Source organism: Chiroxiphia lanceolata, chromosome 18 (genome assembly GCF_009829145.1).
Source record: "Chiroxiphia lanceolata isolate bChiLan1 chromosome 18, bChiLan1.pri, whole genome shotgun sequence".
NCBI classification, from domain to species: Eukaryota; Metazoa; Chordata; class Aves; order Passeriformes; family Pipridae; genus Chiroxiphia; species Chiroxiphia lanceolata.
This window is the reverse complement of record NC_045654.1, coordinates 9265725-9287888: the sequence shown is the minus strand read 5'-3', so window position 1 is coordinate 9287888 and position 22164 is coordinate 9265725. Positions and strand designations below refer to the sequence as shown.

Genomic DNA, 22164 nt, shown 5'->3' with positions numbered 1-22164 from the left:
TACACCTCATTTAAAACATATTCCTCAAGCTGCCTCTTATTCCAAACAAAACGTAGTGTTTGGGCTTTGGAGCAGAGCATTACAGGACACTTGGAAAAGCCAGCTTTTACCCTTGAGGTGCTTTAGCCTTGCCTAACTCCTGTACTGTGAGCTCGTGGCAGAACAGTCCCTGGTGTGGGGAAGGGAGTGAGCCCAAAGTGCCAAGCACTCCCAGCAGGATGCTCATGGTGTGGTTTGGAACAAACACATTGGGCTCATCCTCCTTTTGCCTACGGAAGGGGAAGAGACCAGGAGCTACTTTAGGCTGGGGCAATTTAGAAGATAGAATAGGACAAAAAAAAAAAAAAAAGATGTAGTTGGGAAAGAATTGTTTATTTTACGTTTTCTCAGAGGGATTTTACAAACAATGGAGCATTTTAAAAAAACTGAGTGATCAAAGTACTTGACAGTGTCCCTTAAACACACACACAAGCCCCTGGACAGAGGAAATCACACCAGCGAGGAGGTCAATACTGCCGAGGAGCAGCTGCATCTGCATAGTTCTAGGAGGGAAGATTGTGGTGGTGCTAAAAAGTGGCATCCTGGCATTAAAATAAGAAGAGCACGGACCTGCAGGAAACAAAGTGCATCAAATACCACGCCGAGTATGTATTGGAGAATAAATTTATTTACCTGATACAAATGAAACTAGGTGTGATGCTCCTTTTACTGTCAGCATGTCAATAGACAATTGATCTTATTTACAACTTCTAAAGGTCGCACATGCAGCTGTGGGAACTGGCTACGTCGTTGTTGCTTTTTAGATAAATGCATCACGATATTTTGTATTGCACCAACATCTGTCTTACTGCCTTAGATTTAAATAAGTTACATTACAGTGCAAAAGAGGTTGATTTGCACAGATGATAAAAAAAATCCAAAGTTATGAAGTGGAGGCTTACGGTTTAACATTCATCTGTAATCGTTTCCATGGATTTATAAATAGGAGAGCATTGTACAGAAGCTGTTGGAGTTGGATGTTTGGATGATACAATACAGAGAGATCCATCTACAACCCAAGGCATGCATTATCTGATATTGTACATTGTATAAACTGACATTTTACATACAGGAAATATGGGGAATTGGCTGACAGCTCCGTGATTCTTGTTCAAGGAAAACCCAACTCTTCTCCATGCAGCACAGAAACCAACCTTCTCTGGAGAGAGTTCCGCCTCGAAAATCTATATTGCACGTTTGTACATCTGTATCATGGAGTCCTAATGGTACCACACATTTCTTCCACAGAGAACACAATGAGTTTTTGTTTTTAGGGAAAGCAAAGAATCTTTACACGATACATGCAGAAGTTTTGGTAGATGTGTTGCTAAAAACACATGCACGCAACAAAACAACCTTACATTTCTGCAAAATTGTTTAGGAAGCGATTACTCCAGTATTGCTGAAAAGGAAAGAAAGAAAAGGCATCAGTTAATGAAAGGATGAATGCTCAGTTATCATTATACAAGCAAGACTAAGATCAACAGTGACAGAAGAAAGAATGTTAAGTTTGGTAACTGGCTGCTCTGTCGTTGAAGGGACATTCTCAGGTTACTTTGTCCTTAAAGCCCAGGCCCTCTGGATTAAAGCTCAGCTCCTCTGAGCAGAGCTCCCTTAATCACTAGCAGAGCCAGCACTTCCCACCAAAGACTGCAGTGAAAAATAATTAAGACATTCAAGTAACTTTTGCCTTTCTCTGCCTGATCAGTGGCAACAGACAATTTTTATTTTCAAGTTTCACCCTACACATGTGGAGCTCAAGGTTTTAAGGGTGTTTTTCTAATCGAGGCATTATTCCAAGTTTGGTCCCCAAAGTGACCTAACAATGTCCCTTTTCCAGGCAGCTTGTTCTGGGAAGCAGTAGGAAAGCTTTGAAGAAGTCATTACACTACACAGATTAACGTGTAGGCCAAGGGGAGAGTACAAGGTCCTAAAGCTCCCCCTGTACTTCAACCCCACACCACAGCGTAAGGTCAGCCCTGTGTCTGGGAGAGCCTGGGGTGCTCTGGGGCCCTACAACTCCAGGGAAGCTCTTCCAAACACTGCTTCAACACTGTAAAATTTGGGCTCTCCTGCTAAGATTTGAAAATGCATATTAATGCAATTAAGGATGTAATTAGCAGAGATTAGGGAAACAGTTAATGGTTAGAAGTGCAAAAAAGTAAAACAAGACAGGTGCAAGAGACAGACGACTCTGTATCGGTTTTACCTCCCTTCATCTCAGCAAATCGAACCCTCTTTAGGCTGTTTACCACGAACTGTGGGCAGGAGCTGTGTTCTCTGAACAGAACTGCTGTACTGCATTCTATCAGCAGATTAAAATCTCATTTTCATACCATTTACCTCCCAACCAGACTCCCTGCAAACACGAGCCCTGGAGCACTTGGACAGACTGGTGTATGTTTTTCTGCAGCCTCTTTCATCCTCATTTATTTGCAATAACGTTTTGGGGAACCAAGTATGAACTATTTTTATTGCTTGGATGGCAGCAAGAAGGAGCAGCTCGTTGTGTAGCTCATGGACAGCACTTTGGATCATTCATATGTGAAAGCAGAGGGAGCCCAAGGCACTGCAAAGACAAAAGCTCCTGTCTAAATATTTAGTGTAGAGCTGCAGCTGCCTGAGCATCCTCCTTGCTACAGAACCCTGGATTCAGGAGGAGCTGCTCTTATTCCAAACCCCACTGGGTTCCCAGCACAAGCCAATATCCTTCCTGGTGTTACCAGCATAAGGCAGCATCAATCACACGATTGATCCTGGTCTTACACACCCCTCTCACACTAGAAAATAAGCAGCAACGTGTGAGGGCACCAAGGAATCCAGAAAACAGCAGAGATGACAAAGCTTGGTGAGATGAGAGCAAAGAGAAACAAAAAATATGAGGTTATTTTCTAAGAATGGAGTGAGAGATCAAGCCTGGGGAACTGTGAGCTATTTCTGCTTGAGGAAGTGCTGCTGTTTGTATGTTCTCAGGAACACAGAAAATAGGAACAGGAAAATAGGAGTTATCTATTTGTACCCCCAGTTACCCTATTTCAACCTGGGGAGGCTTGAGAGGAAATATTTGGGATCAAAGAAATTAAATGAGAATTTCAACTTCAAGATGGTGGCAAGTCAGCCTGTTCTGAAAGGTCCTCCCTTCCTGGCTTCTCCAGATGAAAGGGCCGAGGCTGAAGGATAACAGGATTTATACAACTAAGGTAAATTGAGTTAACGCATTTCCTGCAGTGATTCCAAACCTTGCACTGCAGTTCTGTACTTTCTAGAACAGAAAAGCCATCAGAAAAGCTGCCTTTTTCTCTTCTACTGCAACTCCCACTGCCTGCTCAGCTCCCAGGGTGGAGCCCAGACCCACAGCACTCCCTCCAGGATCACAAGGTTGTGATTCCAGGGCAGGATGAGCTGCCCAGGAGGAAGCTCATGGTGGGTCTTAATATTTGGCCAATCCAGGCCAGACAAAGCTGGGATTTACAACAGCTGGAAAACAGAAGTCCTAAAGCGCAGCACAGCTGCCATTGAACTTGAGACCTGCACCTGCTGATCTTGGGGAACTCTATTGCTCCACTTCTGCAGGAAGATTTGGACAAGACTGGGAGAAATAAAATCAGGGTAGATGAAGATTGCTTATAAAAGTCACCTTATAAAAGCTGACTGTTCCTGTAAGCTCATGAGCCTGTAGGGATGGATCCCACTCCATTTTCCCACCACTCATCCAGCTTTCTAAGGCAAACTCGAGGAAGACAAAGCCCTATCCCAAGTGCCTCCAAGACATGAGCAAGCTCTCAGATGTCTATGGAAATCCAGGACACAAGCAGCAAGATTCATTTTCAACACAGACAGGTGTTGAAGACTGAATTCTACTTATCAACAGTCATCTCCCCCTTCACCTTCTTAGAGAAGGAAAAAGGGGCCAAATAGCAGGATCATTTGGCATAAAAGACAAGAATAGGATTGTACAAGAAGCAGGATCACTCATGGTGGCTTTAAAAAGGCCACCAATATGGTGCTCTGCAGGTTCAACAGAACCAGTGCTCAAGGATTCAGTGGCATTCCTGCCCTGGAAAATGTCTGTCAATGACATTGGGAGCACACAGAACTAACTTGCTAGTATTTGTTTCCAACAAGTAACATACTGGGACATACTCTGATCTCAAGGAATCCTGAATCACATGAACTATTATTTTTCCATTTCAAGAAACAGGGTCAAGCTTCATGCTGCTCATTTGTTATTGATACAGCAAATGGCCAGTGCAGGCCAGTGGTTTTGTGGAACGCAAAACCTTAGTTTGGCTCTTCCACACTAAAAAAGGGCATTCAAAGGGATTTAAAATGCTCACAGTTCAGCAACACACCTACTACATCATCAGGTCAGCTCCTCTGAGCCTCTGCAGCACCAACTCAGACAAGTCAAAGTCTCTGTAAACAGAGCACTCACAATGCAGTGGAATTTCTGATAGAGCCTGAGTGTTCTGAGGGGAGAGTCTATATTTGAGAGCTTAAACCAAGAGAATGATGTGTGCTCGCTGGATTCCAGCTGGCACCAACAGGACACAGCCTGGAACTGTCCCGTCCCTCCAGGAGGGATCACAAAGCTGCCTGAATTTGGTTACTCAGCTTGAGCCAGCACAAGATAACACAGCACCTGCTGCTCTACAGACACAGTGACCCCAGGACAGGTTTCAGAGACTGTCCTGTTAAGCTGAGACTGTTCTTTTGCCTTCTCAGATGGCCACTGTACAAATAATGAGCTGCTTTTGCCAGGAGCAGCACCTGCCCTTTGAGCACTGCTGGTACCAGGGATGAGGGAAGGGTGGGAACCCCTGTTTCAGAGCAGGGAAAAGCTTTGGAGTAAACCAGCACCTGACCACGAGTACCAGAGAGTTTTGGACACTAAACATTCATGTTCACAGCTGTCAGGGTCTTAAGTTTGAGATAAAATTAGACAAATCTGTAACTTAAGACCAAAAGCTGTAAGACCTTGGGGCACTAAGGCTCCCAGGTGCTATAAAACAAGACCCTAAAATACACTAAACCAAAAGCAAGTGCTTTGCCTTTGGAATCAGTAATTTGAGCTTCAGACCACAAAACAAGAGTCTAAAGTGGTGATAATAATGTAGCACAGCAGAGTTTGACAAAACACAGCATGGGAATGAAGGAAATTACTATTTATTCTTCAACATGTATACATCATAATGCTATTTTACAGCAAGTCACCACTGGCAGGGTGAAATGGAAGAGAAATACTCACTTTAGTCGATGAAAGTTGGAAGGCATTGGAGAAAAACACCACAGTTAGGACTGTTAATGACTTACACATTGTTGATACAGGACTGAATTTGAAAACATGCTTTAACATTTACCGTAATAATGAAGGTGGTTAGTGCCACATCAAAATAAAAATAGTTCTATACAATATGTTCAATTTGGTCATGTGCTATTTACAGATTTTACAAAAAACACACACGAGCTTGTTACTTCAAGTCAGGCTTACAACAGGCCAGCAGAGTAACCCCATGGATATAACTGAGCATTAGTGCCCTAAGTGTAGGAAATCTAATTTCTACCTATGCAGTGCAAGTAATTTTTCCAGGTCTCATTGCAAATTTTGATCTTAAAGGGGGGGAAAAAAAGAGAAAGAAAAAGAAAGGCTCTGATGTGTAAATAAAGTATTAAACCCCAACTTAAACCCTCTTTTGAATTCAAATAGATTGTGTTTGTTAAAAAGGCTTTAGATTTAAAGGAGATAGAAGTAGCCCTCCCTGTCCCTGCAAAAGGGGCAACACTGGCAAAATAAGGTCTTGTTACAATAAAATACAATAGACAAAATAAATAATCTTAAAAAAAACACAACCCTATTTGTGTTGAGAGTATGGAAGAACCCCAGCAGGCTGCAGCTGGAATGGTATTTTCTGCACGAGCAAGATCAGGCATTACCTCATACAGAAACTGGTGTAAACAAGGACAGTCAAGAACCAAGAGTGAGGGAAGAGGGGCACTGAGAAGGAATCCTGACCGAGGGAGCAGGACTCTCTACCCAGTGCAGAAAGTTCTGCTCGTGAATCAAACCTGACTTTATGACAAATTAAGTTTGGATGATCATGCAGAAGACAAACAGTTACATGCTTTTTTAGTTTTAGACAACACACATTCATTCCCTAAAATCTGCTGCCAATTTAGTCTGATAGTGTCCGCTGGCTCAAAACAAATTTACTTTTTTTTTTTTACATGATGAATAGACTATCGAACAGAACACTGTACATGCTTTTCATCTACAAAAAAATATTTGCATAAAATAGTGTTAGTTCTCTGTACATGTCAATGGACACTTTAACTGTGTAAAAAAGAGGAATATATTGCCCCCACTGAAGTCAGAAAAAGCAAAAAACCAAAAGTCTAGATTATGAAACCTCCATCACCGGCAAATATGTTCATGTGAAAATTCAGCAGAAATAGACAGTTGCTCTAAACAATAAAAAATTAAGTTAAACTCTTTTTTTTTTTTTTCCATTGAATGTAAAACTCGTCACCATGTCAGTCAAGACCAGAACATATCACTAAAGTTAGTGTCTGTGCTGTAAAGCCAGATAACCAAGGGCATAGTAATGAACACAAACGGCCAGGAAACTCCTTCGGTGCATGCTGACAGAGCACAGGGTTTGGTGGCAGGCCTCACACTATCTTTACCAGGTTCCAGGTAGTTACGGGCCACATATTTAAGTGTTTCATCCAGCAGAATGACGGGGAGGGAGATTTTCAACACCATCAGCCACTGAGTCACGTTCAACGGTGTGATCTGGAAGATAATCTGAAAGAAAAGCCGAGTGTTACAGAATCCCAGGATGTGCCGAGCTGGAAGGGACCCACAAGGATCATCGAGTCCAACCCTCAGCCCTGTACAGGCCCATCCCCAAGAGTCACCCTGTGCCTGAGAGGATCATCCAAATGCTCCCTGAGCTCTGGCAGCCTTGGTGCTGTGCCCACTGCCCTGGGAAGCCTGTTCAGTGCTCAACCACCCTCTGGGGAAGAACTTTTTCTAACATCCAACCTAAACCTGACCTGACAGAACTCCAGGCCATTCCCTGGGTCCTGTCTCTGGTCCCCACAGAGCAGAGCTCAGTGCCTGTCCCTCCTCTGCCCCTCACAAGGAAGTTGTAACCGCAATGAGGTCTCCCCTCAGTCTCCTCCAGCTGAACACACCAAGTGCCCTCAGCCACTCCTCATACAGCCTCCCCTCCAGGCTCTTCCCCATCTTCACTGCCCTCCTCTGGACACTCTCTAATGCCTTAATATCTTTCTTACACTGTGGTGACCAAAGCTGCTGCAATATTCCAGGTGCATCTCTTCTCCCCCTCCAGCCCTTGCCTTAAGCCCCACACAGGTTTGTGCTCTACCTCCAAGGTCAGGGGTGGGCGTGAGACACGTGCACTTACTGGCAGTGGTTCCACATAAAGGATAAGGAAGTGGAGGGACATGGACAAGCAAATGGCTCCCACCAGCCAGATGTTCTCCCACGGGGGCATCCTCATCAGGGACTGGTTTTCTGACAGGCTGCAAGAGGAACACGGGACATGTGTGTGTAGGTAACACCATCCAAACAGCACAGCAGCATGGCAAGGCACAGGGATCCCATCAGGAAGGCAGGGAAGATCCCAGGATATGGTTTTATATGTATGTTGCAACTTTAAACTACCCTGAAATTCAGCTTAGAAAAGCAGTCAGTCAGCCTCACATGTAATCCTGAAAGCTCTTGTATGTTTTGCTCATTCTTGACCTGGTCCATTCTTTTCACTATGACCCCAAAATCCTCCCTGTGGGAAGGGCAAGGGAAGGATGGACATGGAAGCATAAGACAGAATCCACCCCAGTCCATCCAGTTCTTCTGAAGTTCACTGAAAGAGTGACAGAGGGTCAAGTATTGGCACCTTCTTTAATCCTGCTCTTGATTCCATTTGCATTTAGGCAGAAGAGGCTGAGATCCAGAGCACTGGATGTAGGACCTTACTATGTAGGACTACCCCAGTACACTTGTATTTGAAGTTTATTTGTTTTTAAATTAACTGACCTCTAAGCTATTTGAAGAAAAATACCCTTGACATTGTGCTATTTAGTGGTTTCCATTTATAATCTAATATTAATTGGCTAAACCCACACTCCCTTAGGGCAGGAAAAACTATTTTCCATATCTTCAGCATTCTTATTTTAGTTCTCCTTGATATCACTTTATACCAACATAGGAGGGATAATCTGATTGATTAAGCTTAGATTAAAAATAATGGAAAATATTTCAGTTGCTTGTGCTTAGTAAAATACCAGAGTGAATTGGCAGCCTTAAAAATATACCTTACGATAAGAGATCTCAAATGTTATCTCAGAGTCATTTTGTTTGCACTACTGGGACTGAGAAAGGAAATGTGACTCATTCTTTGTTAGCTGAGCTGTCCACCAAGAATCAAATTGCACAAGAAGCAGGATTTTGGAGGAGTTATGCAGAGGCTCTGCTTTCCTGCCTGGACACACGAACCTGTTGAGAGCATTGCACATCTCTATGGTGACGAGCACAGACAGAGCCATTGTCATCGGATACGGGGACTCGAAAACCGTGCAGTCGACCCCGAAGAAATCTGGATTGTCCTCTTTGCACTGCAGAAAATGGCTCTGGAACAGAACAATGTGAGCTCACTCCCACAGCTTGTTAACTTTGAAAATTGTAAAACAGGCAATTAGGCAAAAAAAAAGCAGTGACTATTATAGAAGGAGAAGTTTCAACTGTGACTCTCAAACCCAGTGCTTATAAACTTTTGCCCACTTCAGAAAAATCCCCTTTAGGCTTTTACTTACAACAATTAACCCTTCAAACTGTTAGAAGCTCAGGTATCCAACCCCTGAGCTTTACTGTTAAGACTAATTAATCATGATCAAATTTTACAATAACAGGTCTGAAAATGTCCAATTATATAAATTCCTGCAACCTACCAGTTTTCTACAGTCATTTCAAGCACGAAAGCAGCAGGTAAAGCATGAAAGCTCCCCTCTCCCCCCAAAAATATTAAACTGAGCAAATACCAGCTGGTAAAAGGAAACTCTTGGACCACCATCAGCAGCAATAAACCACCAAGCAGCAGCACCCACTGTGGCAGCACCAACGTAGCCTGGAAGAAAACAAAGTGCTTTTCTCAGCTCTGTGAACTGTACACAAAACAAGACCTCACTTGCCACACTTGAACTTCTACCTCAAGACTTCCAGCACTGGAAAAAAAAGTTGTAATTCACATCTTAAGAGTTTATTTAAGGGAAAAAAGCCATTAGTACTCACATCCAATAGCCAGGTAACGGAAGAAGAGCCACCCACTGATCAGGGGCTCTTTGGGGTTGCGCGGGGGCTTGTTCATGATGTCGAGGTCGGGAGGGTTAAAGCCCAGAGCAGTGGCAGGGAGACCATCAGTCACAAGGTTTACCCACAGCAGCTGGACAGGGATCAGAGCTTCAGGAAAACCCAGGGCAGCAGTCAAGAAGATGCTACAAAGAAACCCACGAGTTACAAGCTTATTTATGTAAGTCAGTCCTTTAAGGTTTAAGCCTAAGCCTGCAGCATCACTTCTGTTCTCTCATACAGAGTTCTCCACTTCAGATCACAAGCTGAGTATTCAAAATCAGAAAACTAAAACCATATCCAAGAGCAAACACTTCTAACCACTAAAGCATGTAAGCTTTGAAGCACTGTCTTCTTTTGGTAGCTTCAAAAATTGAAGTTTTTGCTTTAGGCTTGTTTTTCCCCGCTCTGTTTGTCTGTATAGGTAAATACACACACACACACATATGGATAAAGGCTTACAAGCCACTTTCTAAAAGACATTTTAGCTCGAATGACTAAAGCTTCATTTCCCTAGATCACTGCTACTCCCTGCAGAAGTCTAATGAGCATGTAGCCTTCATGGCTCCGAGGCTGTGTGAATAAATAGAACAGAAACAGGGGCTGCAGCAAGAGCCAGATGAAGGATGGCTTTAAAGTTGACAAGAAACAAGGCAAGACAATTGCTGTGTTTTATTCCACTCTGGGAGAAAGTCTGCTTTGATGTAAGGGCTGTGAGGAGATCAATATTGACATTCTGCTACCAGAAATGCATTCTGTGGTGCTGGGTCCCCACTGCTCCTCACAGAGGAACACAAGACATGTTTAACCTGAGGTTAAACAAACATCTAAGCTATGCCTGTGACTGAGTCATCTGAAACTCCAGATCTTGTAATATTTGATTAAAGTTTTTGTTTTCCTGTTCTAGAGAATTATTCCAATCATAGAAATAATTGGAAAGCATTACCTACTGAGCTACAATATTCTATGTAACACAATGTCAACTTCTGTGGCCAGCTACAATTCTTCCCTAAAGACCAGGCCACAAACATACAACTCCCACAGTGATCGATCACCTGGAGAACCTGTTCCTCTGGTTTTAGTGAGAAATACTGAAGTAAATAACCAACACAAGACTCCACCATCACTACTCTAGTTCAAAGAAAAAATGGATTTAAACCTACCAAACAACCTCCCCAACGTTGGAGGAGATCAGGTACCGGATGAACTGTTTCATGTTGTTATAAATGGCACGTCCTTCTTCCACGGCAGCGACGATCGTGGAGAAATTGTCATCTGCTAAAACCATTTCAGAGGCAGTTTTAGCCACTGCAGTGCCAGAACCCATAGCAATTCCAATTTCTGCCTTCTTCAGTGCAGGGGCATCATTGACACCATCACCAGTCTAAAACGAGAATTCAGAGTTGAAACAAAAAATTAAATAAATAAGGTGGGGACTTATGTGTAGGGCCAGAAAGGAATTTTGCACTGGGTATGTTTTGGATCCTTAAAAATCACTAGGTGCAGAACTATCCTGAGGCTTTAGAGTTCAAGGAAATGTGGAAACAAGTGTTTTCCAGAATGGGGCATTAGTCTGAAAGGGCCTAATTAGGGTTTAAACACAGTGTTTGCCTCTCAAACCAAGGACCAGCTCCATCACTTACCATGGCTGTGATCTCATCGAAAGACTGGAGAAACTCCACGATCTTGGATTTGTGGGAAGGCTCCACCCGAGCAAAGCAGCGGGCATGGTGACAGGCATCTCTCTGGGCAGCGAGCGAGAGCTCATCGAACTCCCGGCCCGTGAAGGCTTTGGTGGAAACGTCCTCATCCTCCACAAAGATCCCGATGCGGCGGCAAATGGCCACGGCCGTGCCCTTGTTGTCCCCAGTGATCATGATGACCCTGATGCCAGCCTGTCTGCACAGCTTGATGGATGAAGCTACTTCAATCCTCGGGGGATCCAGCATTCCCACGCAGCCCACAAAGGTCAAGTTGGTCTGGAACAAGACACACCAAGTTTTAGTGCAAGATCCTGGAGATTCCTCATCTGACAGCAGTGAAATCCTTTTGCTTGCATTTTACATCTCTCTCAGTGTAGTGACATCTGTTTTTACTCCTTGTCCTATCTTTCCAAACATATTTTGCTTCAAATGCACTAATTTTCTTGGTTAAAACGTGCTCTAGTTGCCAGCCTTGCAAATTTGACCTGCAAGCACTGAGTCTTTCAGTTTTGTAATCAGTGCCAGGAGCACAGAGCACAAGCCAAAACCTCTCATGCAACTGTTATTTCCCTCCCTCTAAATATCAGATACAGATTTCATTGGAAAATTACAGAGCAGCAAAGATGATAATCATGGACTGAGCCCCTGCAGCTGACAGCACATTGCACACAATGGCAGGTATGTTCCATCACAAAATCCCCAAAGAGCTCTTGCAGTTGGGCAACTACTAAAGCTGAAACCACAATGCAGTTTCAGGAAGATTTTTCAGAGTTAGCCTCTGAGAACAACTGAAGGAGTTATGATTCTAAGGACCTGTAAGTAAAATATTTCAATTTGCAGCTAGCTTTTTAACTTCCACCAGCCACCAACAGTTTCTTCTAAAACACAAAGTCTCTTCTTAAACTAAGCATTCCCTCCACGCATGTGGGTAACTATTGTGTCTGACATCAAAAACAGCCAGAAAGAGAAAGTTCTCAGATGTAACTTCCTCAAGGAATAATCAGACATAAGGAGTTCCATTCTCCACTTTGGGAGAGGGAGAAGTGCCACCAATCTTACCTCATAGTTAATGAAATTTGAGGAGTCCTCCAGATTCATCTCCTCCTTTTTGGGAGGATTGTCGTGGGTCGCCAGAGCCAAGCAACGCAGTGTATCTCTACCAGTTCCCCATTCCCTAATGACAGACATTATTTTCTGCTTAATCCCTGGGGTTAATGGTATTTTAGCATTTCCAACACGGACATGTGTACACCTGTCAATCACACCTTCAGGAGCACCCTGCAGAGGCAAAAAAAAAAGTTATTTAGCTTAATAAAACCCTTGCTTGCTTAAATTACAAAGTCCTTCCTCCATCTTCAAGCTGCAGTTCATTGTACTATAATTTTTAAGTGTTATGCTGCTTTGTAGCCATCCCACAGCTCCAGTTTCTCAGGTGAGGAACTGACCTTCACAAACATCTTGCTCATGGATGTGCGACTCGGTTTGTTGGGTGTGCAGTAGACAGACATGGACTTTCTGTCTCTTGAGAATTCCAGAGTGAATTCTTTCTTCATGAGTTGTTTTATCACCTTAAAAGAAAGACAACAGCATAAAAATGCATGTAGATAATACACACTACAGACCTCTGTCCCAAAACAATCCCAGATCACAGATCACTCACCGAGTTACAAGCGTTGGCACGTTCGATTCTAGAGAGTCCTTTCAGGTCTGTGTCAAACACATTCATCTTCTCCACCAGGCAGGTAAGTGCTGTTTCTGTGGCTTCACCAACCTTCTCATAAACTCCTTTAGCCTTTAGTTAACACAAAGCAAACAAAAACACAGGAGTTTAAACCTCACCTGGAACCTACCGGAGACAGAAGTTCAGTTTCACAACGGAAAAAAAGAAAGGTTTAACAAGATTTACTGTGGCTTATGAAACAAGCAGAACTATTTTTAAAGAGCAGCTTTGAAGAGTATGATTTGTAGGAATTTGAAGCCTTTGCTCTCAAGAGCAGCAGAGAAAGATGTCAGTACTTTTCATCAAGTATTTAAGTAATTATGAGATGTAGCAACCCTAAGGCGGAGAGGCAAAGCAAGAAAGCAGCAGGAGATCTCCAAATTACAGATTACACTTGCTGCTGCATTTAGTTCTCTCAGGATTCGACAAACAAGTAGTTCTCAGAATTAATACTTCAGAGGACTTAAATACTCTCCCCCCATGATTAGAAGGGGATTTACCACGGAAAGGCACTACACAGATGAGAACAAACCATTTATCCCCATTCTCGCTCTCCTGTGTTCCAGGATATGTTCTTACCTCATTGTAATCCAAAGAGGAATCATTGCAGAGTGCACAGATCGTTGCAAGTTCCACGAGTCCATCATACTGACTACATTTAATGAGTTTGTCATCTTTGTGCCTTTCCAGAGGGAGAAAAAGGGGAGAATCAAGTTAGTTATTTAGTATGAGCATCTCACCTTTTCCTCCAGTGACAGTCACACAGCAACGTGGAAAAGAGCTCAGTGAGGAGGCACAGGAAAGCAGGATTAGAGTGTGTGCAGGGCTTGGAGGGGAGTTCCAGGAAGGAGAGGGATATTGTTGGATACCTTAGGAGTTTCTACTGCATATTCTGCACATTTACTGCAATGCATGAAGTGCATGCACTGGGCAGGCCTAAAAGCAGATTTCACCTCTTTAAATTTCTTAAAAATCAATCTGTACATATGTGAACCTCCTAAACCAGTGAAAAGCCAAGTCACTTCACAACACAAATTCCACTAGAACAGAAACACCTTCCTAGCAGTAATACACACTCAGTGATCAGTATCTCAGGTCTTCAGAGAGAGGGAAGGTACAAATAAGAAATAACTGCTTTGTTCTCACATTTGGAAACAGTTAATAAATTAATTCCTTTTCTAGAGCACTACCATACTTCTACAGTAAGCATAAAAGAACCAAGACACTGTTCAATACTGTTATTTTCCCCCTAACCAAAATCAGCAAGACAGAACTAATATATAACATCTTTTATTAAAGCTCTCCAGAAGGGAAATAAAAGGCCTGATGGAGGAAAGATGTGGATCACTACTCCATAAGAATCCACAACACAGACTGTGACATGTCCCATTATGTAACCTTTTGTTCAGTTGTGGTGCTGCAAACAAATTCCAGTATTGTGTAACAAAGCACGTGAACAAAATGAATCTTAAGAAAACAAAAATGGGTTTAGCATTTCATTTTGTACGTAATTCAACAGCTATAAGCAGTGGCTTTGAAGTGTCAACTCTTTAACCTTCTCAGCAGCTCTTGGGTTGTCACCTCATCTATCCCAGATAAAACTTCCTGTTTTCACCTGTTCTGAACTCAAAGAACACTGGAACATCCATTACTTGTTGGTGGGGATTTTATCAACAAATTGTTCCTTATCAACAATTTCTGAAGACTGGCAAATGCAGAGTCAGAGGTGCTGAGATCAGTTCTGGATAAAGGAGTTTTTTTTCCTTCCAGCTTCAGGCTTTTCAGTTAGCTAAAGATGAACTCATTTGAAGGTCAAATGCAATCTCTGCCAGCTTTTGGTTCAGTTCTTAATTACTGTAAATTTTGTGCTCTCAGTTTGCAGTAAGCATGTGCTGAGACATGGCAAAACTACTCCAGACTGTCTGACAACCTCTAACATCCTTGGGAAATAAAACAGCATGAAATTCTGGGTCTTCTGTAAGATATATTTGTTATTTTATATGCTGAATACATCTTAGAGGAGCATTACATATTAAATATTTAAAGAGTAAATGAAAAATTACCGATTTAGTGCAAAAACCACTTACTGGTTATGAAAAAGAACAGGCTGTGGAAAACAACAGTGTCTGAAGTACAAAGTAACACGTGTCAGAAACAGTCCATATCTGGAGCAGGTCCTGCTCTGGGGCAGTGCAGTGGAACAAGTGCCTCTTAACCCCCCAAACATCATTTTCAGTGACAGTTTGTAATCCAAGGTGAAGTCAGTCACTTAAAATCCCTGCAAAGCCCCTGATTTAAAAGCTGTCCATAAAGGCAGAAATAAATCAGCCCTAAAGGTTTGAGTTCAGCTGTGTTTCCTCTGACAGCCTTTCTGAAGCAATTTCCCTCTCACAGAACCCTTTGTGTAGGTGAATGCAGCGTGTTTAACACACTTGTTCACATTTCCCCGACTCCAGCAAGTAAAAATTGAACATTAACATATATTGATGTCTGTCTTATTATACTCAACATCTGCCACCACACTATATTTTATTATTTTGTTTATCTGGAGCTCTTGTGAGACCAGCTAGAGCTCAACAGTGTCTGCAAGGTCTAGAGTGTCACCTTGCCTGAAATGAAAGCATAAGCTTTTGACAGCAATTAGCTTTGAAACAAAAAAGAGAATTGGGGAATTAAGAGTCCCAGCTGCTGAGAACACCAGGCTCTTAAGTGCTATGGAAATTAAACAGATAATCACTATTGAGATGGGTGAGACTGCAGGAGGCAGAGGCAAATGGGAAACTGCACAAGGCTGAGATGTTTACAAGAACTCAATCTAAATTCTCTTCTGCAAGTAAAACTGAAGCGATAAGATTAAAAACACATCAAAGACTGACAAAGTAAAAGGAGCTGTAACAACCCAGTCAAGAAGCAGAGCCCTAAAAATTCCTGAAGTTGTCAGGATGAACCACCTACCTCACTAGTAGAGACTTGCAACTGATAAAGTAAACCAAACCTCATTCCTTTCCTAAGGGACTGGTTTAGCACCAGCTCAAATACCAAAGGCTGAGACAAACACACACATCTTGTCAAGTAGAGATGCACCAATAAACTGCTGAGGGTAGGGGACAGGAATTTACAGTAAATTTAAGAATTAACTCCAACACATTCAGAAGATACTTTAGAAAAAACAAATTCCACCTTCTCCAAGGCAGATTAATTAGAAACACTGAGTTCACAGATTAGCAAAGTCTCACCTCTTCAGATTTATCCAGTTTTTAAATAAAAAAGTAAAGTTTATTGAGCTTACTTTAAACTTACTTTAAGTTTACTTGCTTTAAATTTTGAAGCACTGGGATAGACAATCTCAGACCAGTAAGATTTCAGTACAATAAATCCTCTCTACCCCTAATTAATGTTTAGATTATCAAAGGGCCACTGCAATACTGGAGGCTGTATTAAGCAAGTTTCATGACGGTTTACTCTTCTAGAATTTAACTTTGTTTTCCTGTTAATTCCTTTTCTCCCAGCCCTTCAGTGTGTACTCACTGGCTGATCTTCTGTTTATTAACAATCACTATTGCGTATTACATGCATCACATTTCAAGACTAAAGTAATAGTTAATGCATAAATAGACAAATATTTAACTTCAGCAGAACACTTACACTTCTCCCATGGGAGCATATGTTGAACCAGTTACAGTAAATTCGTTCAGGGAACAGCTGTCTCCTTCTACTCTGTCCAGGATAAACATCTGAAATTAGAGGGTTAGAATTGTTACTATCTTTGAACAATAATTAATGCAAGAGATTTAAACAGGCCTAGACCAAGGAGGTCCAAGAGGCAAGTTTAGGTTGAATAAACAAAGCAGACAAAATCTGATACTCTGCACTTCGATTCCCCCATGTTTGAACAGCTCCATATTCTGCAGCACAAAGTACAGAAAACAGCCCTTCTGCTTTGAAAACTGCCTTGAGACACAAGTACAGCAGAGCTGAAAAACACAAACTATGTGCACTTCACTTCAGCTGTGGAGAGTTTTCACACACCACTTGACAATCCTGACTATACCTAAACTCTTCCTAAGCTTCAGACCCGTGGATTAATTCTCATGAAACATGAGTTATTTCTCTTTGAAACAGCAGTTCCAGTCAAAAGCAGCACAGGGCAGCTTGGAAACTGATAATTCCTGCCAAAGTCAAAATAAAAGCATCTACAAACAGGAGAAGCTGTGAGATCTAAGAGATGAGGATTTAGGCAAGAGCCAGACTATGTATGGCCAGTGTGCCTTAAGTGAAAGTGTTTTCTCTCCTGGTTTTCTAATTACAGGGCACTTCACCACATGGTACACTGGTAGTTTAAACCATTCAGCCAGTTCAAGTGCTCTTTTAGCTCTGGTGAAATGACATTTTCAAATTAAGACACCAATCTGAAGGATGCTGTTGTATCCCAAGAGATCTGCATCTCACTCTTCCCTTTGTTTCCTTTCTGGGAGAGCTGCAGGCAGAACCACATCTGAGAAGATACAGATGAAAACTACAGTGCCCGAAGCTGCCTTACTCTTCATGGCTTGCTGGAGTGGTAGTGGAAAAGATAATTTCTCACTAAATGATGATGTGTCTTAATGGAACTTCTCATCCACTGGTTAGTACAGGCCATTTTGTCACATCACATTTTAGCAATGTCTTCTCCTCCCCTCATTGTGCTGCCCTATGTTTTAGATGAGCATCCTCACAAAATACAGCCTAATAAAATAAACTTAGTTGTTAAAGGATTAGAGCTTTGCTATATTTTTGCAGAATCTTACAGTTAATGTTAATTTGCAGCTGCCAGAGGTTAACAAAGAACCAAGTAAAGTTATACTGCACAAGATCTAAAACATTTACCTCTAAATAAGGAGTAGAGCATTTTGAGCTTTTAAGTAAACACAACTTAAATGATGAGTTAACCAGGAAGCCTCCTGCTTTTGGCATCTGCATGATGAAAAAATCCCTGCAAAGACTAGGGCAGTTATGCAACTCTACTGCAAGTAACCTCCTCTGGAATACTGATGAGCAGCTGCTTTGTGTCTCTTAGGTATAAATACTACGATACTTAAGGAAGTAGAACAAGTCACCCACCAATTAGGAAGAAAAAGCCATCAATCACATGAGAATAAAGTGCCTAGGGCTTACAAACTTTGGCCACTGGTGTGCAGTGCTCAACACTCACACATTTGGAATTCTAACCCAATATAAGGAGACTCTGAACATTTGATGTCAGAGTTGCTGTGCCACTGAACTTCTACAGTCACTAAACACAAGAACTCAGTGTTTTCTCCATAAAATCCCTGCACAGAAGCACAAACTGGCAACTGAACATGCATTCTGTTGAGGGACTAGCTGTAAAAGTCCCAAAATAACCAACACTAAAAGAACACTGGGGGGAAAGAAGGAGGGGCACAGAACTCATGCTAACCTGAAAATACACCAAACACTGAAGAGGACCCTGGCAATGCTGGCAGGGCCAACTGCACCTCCAAGCTGCCAGATTAGTCGGACAATGCTGCACATTGAGAACACCACAGTGATCTACAGAGCCACTGGAGATAAGATAACCAAATAAAGGTGGAGCCACTCAGTAGTGAAAACACCTTTGACTATCAGAGCTACTACAGTAAATCTACTTTTCTCATACTAAGTTTCTCCACCCATGGTTATCCTTCTCAATTAAAGAGGTAAGTGTTTAACACTACACACATCCTGTTCCACAGTGTAACTTTCTGAAACAGGGCACAAATCACAGCAAATAATTCCCAGTACCATGAAAGGCTCACAGAACAGTCAATGGAAAGCTGCTTGCAAACAACTTTCTCTTCCATCCAGAGCTATTTCTGGCCATGACTAAATAAGGGAAGAGATAAAAGCCTTCAAGACTCCACAGTGGAAAACTGAATCAAAAGTGGAAGCTTATCTTAGGAAAATAAAGCAGGATTTTGATGAGATGAGAACCAAAAGACTCAGGATCAGAGGAATTCCAGCAATGCTGACTATTCAAACAGAGTGGCTGAGGAGAAGAGGAGAACTAGAAGAACATACCCTGCACACTGACATCTGGTTTGTGGTCAGAGTACCAGTCTTGTCAGAACAAATGACTGAGGTGCAGCCCAAGGTTTCCACAGAGGGCAGACTCCTGACAATGGCATTCTTCTTGGCCATCCTGCGAGTTCCCAGAGCCAGGCAGGTGGTGATGACAGCAGGGAGACCCTCGGGAATGGCAGCCACAGCAAGAGCAACAGCGATTTTGAAGTAATAGATGGCACCTCGGATCCAGGAGCCGCCGTGAACGGGGTCGTTGAAGTGACCAATGTTTATTATCCAAACTGCAATGCAGATGAGGGAGATGACTTTGGACAGCTGCTCCCCAAACTCATCCAGTTTCTGCTGCAGGGGGGTTCTCTCCTGCTCAGTAGCCACCATCTCATCACGAATTTTCCCAATTTCAGTGTTCACTCCCGTTGCAATAACCACTCCCACGGCCTTACCAGCAGCAATGTTTGTACCCTGAAGCAAAGAAAGACAAGGGAAGAGAAAACTTGTAGTCAATCTATAAACAGTTTGTGTTTGGGTTTTTTCTAGTTTTAAAGAAAACACCACAAAAATACCCTAAACCACCTTATACAAGTCCATACTGTGTGTCAGCCAGGATACAGAAAAATAGGAAGAGGATTACACTGTCCCTGTGTCTGTAGGGAATATTCCAGTGTGGAATTTTTCCTTCCAGAACAGGCTCAAAACGATTCAGTATCGATCTCTCACAAGCAGCACAGGCAAACCCAGCTGCTGAGTAAGCACTATGGATTTCAGCTGCAATCTTAAGTGTGGTTTTCCTTTCTCTTTTTTTTTTTTTAATTAGGATTGTATTTTGCCAGATTTAATGCTATTTACTATGAGTAATAGATGTGTTCTCACGGACTCCCTGTGTGAACATACGTACATGAGAAAGAACAGTTAAATTTTCTACAAGTAGCCTGCCAGCAATAAGTTATTTTCTTACCTAAAAGGTATTTAATGCTTCCTTTCCTATACAGTTTTCAATTTTAGCCACACAATACCACAATTTGTGTGGGCATTCTTATCACTCATAAGAACTATTACTTTAGAAAATTAATGTAGAAGCACTTTAAAAGTGTGTGTGCTCCAGCTTTCAGGACTTCCCTGTGAAGGACAAAAATAATTTTCCTCATATAGGTTTCGTTCAGCATCTTCCCTGCAGACAGCTTTTATTAAAAGTTAATTCTAATTTTTAATTCATTTAGTACCTGGAGACACACATAGAGATGTGTATAGAGAATATAACAAAAGTCCTACAGCTTTTGGGGGAATATTTAAAGTTCTGCTCATTTTTATCAGCTTCAGAATTATTTTACAAATTATTGGAAAATTTCAAAACTTACAGAAAAGAGCATGTTCTTCTTGTCTTGGTTTACAGCACGAGGATCAGGCACAGGGTCAGTGTGCTTAATAACAGACACAGATTCACCTAAAATAATAAGAAGAGACTGTACATGTATCTTGAGTCCTGAGGGAATCAAAAAGTTATAATCCTCAGTCCTAAAATTTTTAAGATGTTAAACTTCTTTCCTCACATGATTTTATTTAATTGCTTAAGTGAAACAGAGAGTTATTTCAGTTGATCAAGAAAACTGAATGGCTGACTTTTAATGAAAATTGTGTATCTGTTTCTATGAACATGTCACAGGTATAGAAAGGTTCCTTTTCTATAGAAACAGATGTTTGTTGCTACATCAGATTTCACAAGGTGGTGCTCTCAGCTCCAGTCACGGAGTTACACTACTTTTTGCAAACTCATGAGAACCAAAGGTTCCTACTTTTAAAAGCTTTTTGCTAAACAGTATCTTAGACTTCAGTTCTACTTTGTTAGTCAGGAGACTTGAGCATCAACTTGGCTGAAAACAGAATTCTTTAAAATAAGAATTCCGTTATTTAAATAAAGGCAAGGAATTATTCCCTTTTTATAGATTTCTGGTGGATCATTTCTTCTGCTTATTTCAGTTCCAAACACGGAGTGCCTCCATTTTTTATGCTGAACATAAGTAAGCTTGATCAGTTCTGTGCTATTCAGGATCTGTACTGAGAAACTTTGGGGCTTCAAGGATGAAAAATAGCTTGCCTATCAACACTTCACTGTTTTAAAATTCAGAGCTAGTTAACATTAATTTATGCCACCAAAACAGGCTGACAGATCTTCATGTTCCAGCTGAAAGCAAACTGTTGGACCACGCTTGGTTGATTCCCAGCTTCTTTCCTATATTCAGAAGTACTTCTACTTTGTTTTGCTTGCAACAAATCTGAAAGGGGCTCTAAAAATAGCTCCTGCACTTGAGGGTTGGTACCAGAAAACACATCAATGTGTGTGCACAGAATTTCAGCAAATAAGGCTCGAGTGTGCTGGGCCTTCAGTAACAGCAGCCTAAATGCTGCCAGTATTGCAGAAGTTATTCTCTCCTGTGAGAGAGAACAGAGAACTGGTGCAGAAGACATTTAGTAAGATTTACTTTCATATTTGAGTGGTGACAAGATGTTCAAACCTAGAAGACTGTGTAAACTAGAAGAGAAATTCTAAATTTTTTCTATTTTAGTTTCCCACAAATTACTCATGTCTGTGCTGGGGGGGAAGGGATAACCAAAAAACCATCACAAGTCTCAGTAAGAATGTTCATCCCACTAAGGGAACACAGAGCCAGTGATGAAGCAACACATTCAGCCACTCAAAGTTACCAGATGAGAACTTTACTGCATTGAATGCAGAGTAATTCAGTAGCTGCAGGCTTGTTTCTAATGGATTATTCAAAATAAACAATGCAAAAGCACTTCCAATTATGCACAAAATTATACAAAAGTCACAGAAATACCTGTGAGAATTGACTGGTCTACCCTTAGAGTTGTAGACTTGATAGAAGTAATTCTTATATCAGCAGGAACCTTGTCTCCAACTACAAAGAAAAGACAGAACAAAGTTAGAATGTTGCTATTTGAGAGATTTCTAACCCAGTGAACTGTTACCTTTATCAGCCAGAAAAATTACTTTCCAGTAACTGTTCAGATGACTAAAATCACAAACAGCTTATTGCTGCTTTTGTGATCTGCAATACTCCAATTTTCTGGGTATCCAATTTACATTTGCCCCTACCTAATCTCAAAGAAAGAAGCTGTAAATCACTGGGACTGTTTTTCTAATCACATGGCCCTTTGAAAGCAAAGGGAAAACATTCTCAAGAGTAAGATATCCATTTCAGAAGACATATTTATAAACAATCAAAACCGTAGCCAAGGTGAATCAAGTTCCCTTT

The 22164-nt window shown here is 41.7% G+C and overlaps 1 protein-coding gene across 3 annotated transcripts in view; it reads right to left on the bottom strand.

Moving 5' to 3' along the window:
- Positions 1-353: 353 nt before the first annotated feature.
- The window catches only part of ATP2A2 (ATPase sarcoplasmic/endoplasmic reticulum Ca2+ transporting 2), a 45564-nt gene continuing 23753 nt past the window's right edge, over positions 354-22164 (bottom strand). The window contains exons 6-21 of one of the 3 annotated variants that reach the window (XR_004360104.1): positions 21727-21807; positions 20248-20333; positions 18890-19354; positions 16478-16566; positions 13412-13514; positions 12773-12904; positions 12558-12680; positions 12172-12390; positions 11053-11388; positions 10573-10793; positions 9353-9555; positions 9103-9188; positions 8561-8694; positions 7470-7587; positions 5288-6844; positions 354-1441 (exon numbers count right to left, since the gene is read on the bottom strand). Coding sequence is in view for 2 of the 3 variants with exons in the window: in XM_032705416.1 (XP_032561307.1) it covers positions 6575-6844; positions 7470-7587; positions 8561-8694; positions 9103-9188; positions 9353-9555; positions 10573-10793; positions 11053-11388; positions 12172-12390; positions 12558-12680; positions 12773-12904; positions 13412-13514; positions 16478-16566; positions 18890-19354; positions 20248-20333; positions 21727-21807 (2666 nt within the window). In the remaining variant the exon portion in view is untranslated. Of the gene's footprint in view, positions 6845-7469; positions 7588-8560; positions 8695-9102; positions 9189-9352; positions 9556-10572; positions 10794-11052; positions 11389-12171; positions 12391-12557; positions 12681-12772; positions 12905-13411; positions 13515-16477; positions 16567-18889; positions 19355-20247; positions 20334-21726; positions 21808-22164 lie in introns of all 3 variants that reach the window. The other 2 variants (XM_032705417.1, XM_032705416.1) reach the window with 2 other exon arrangements.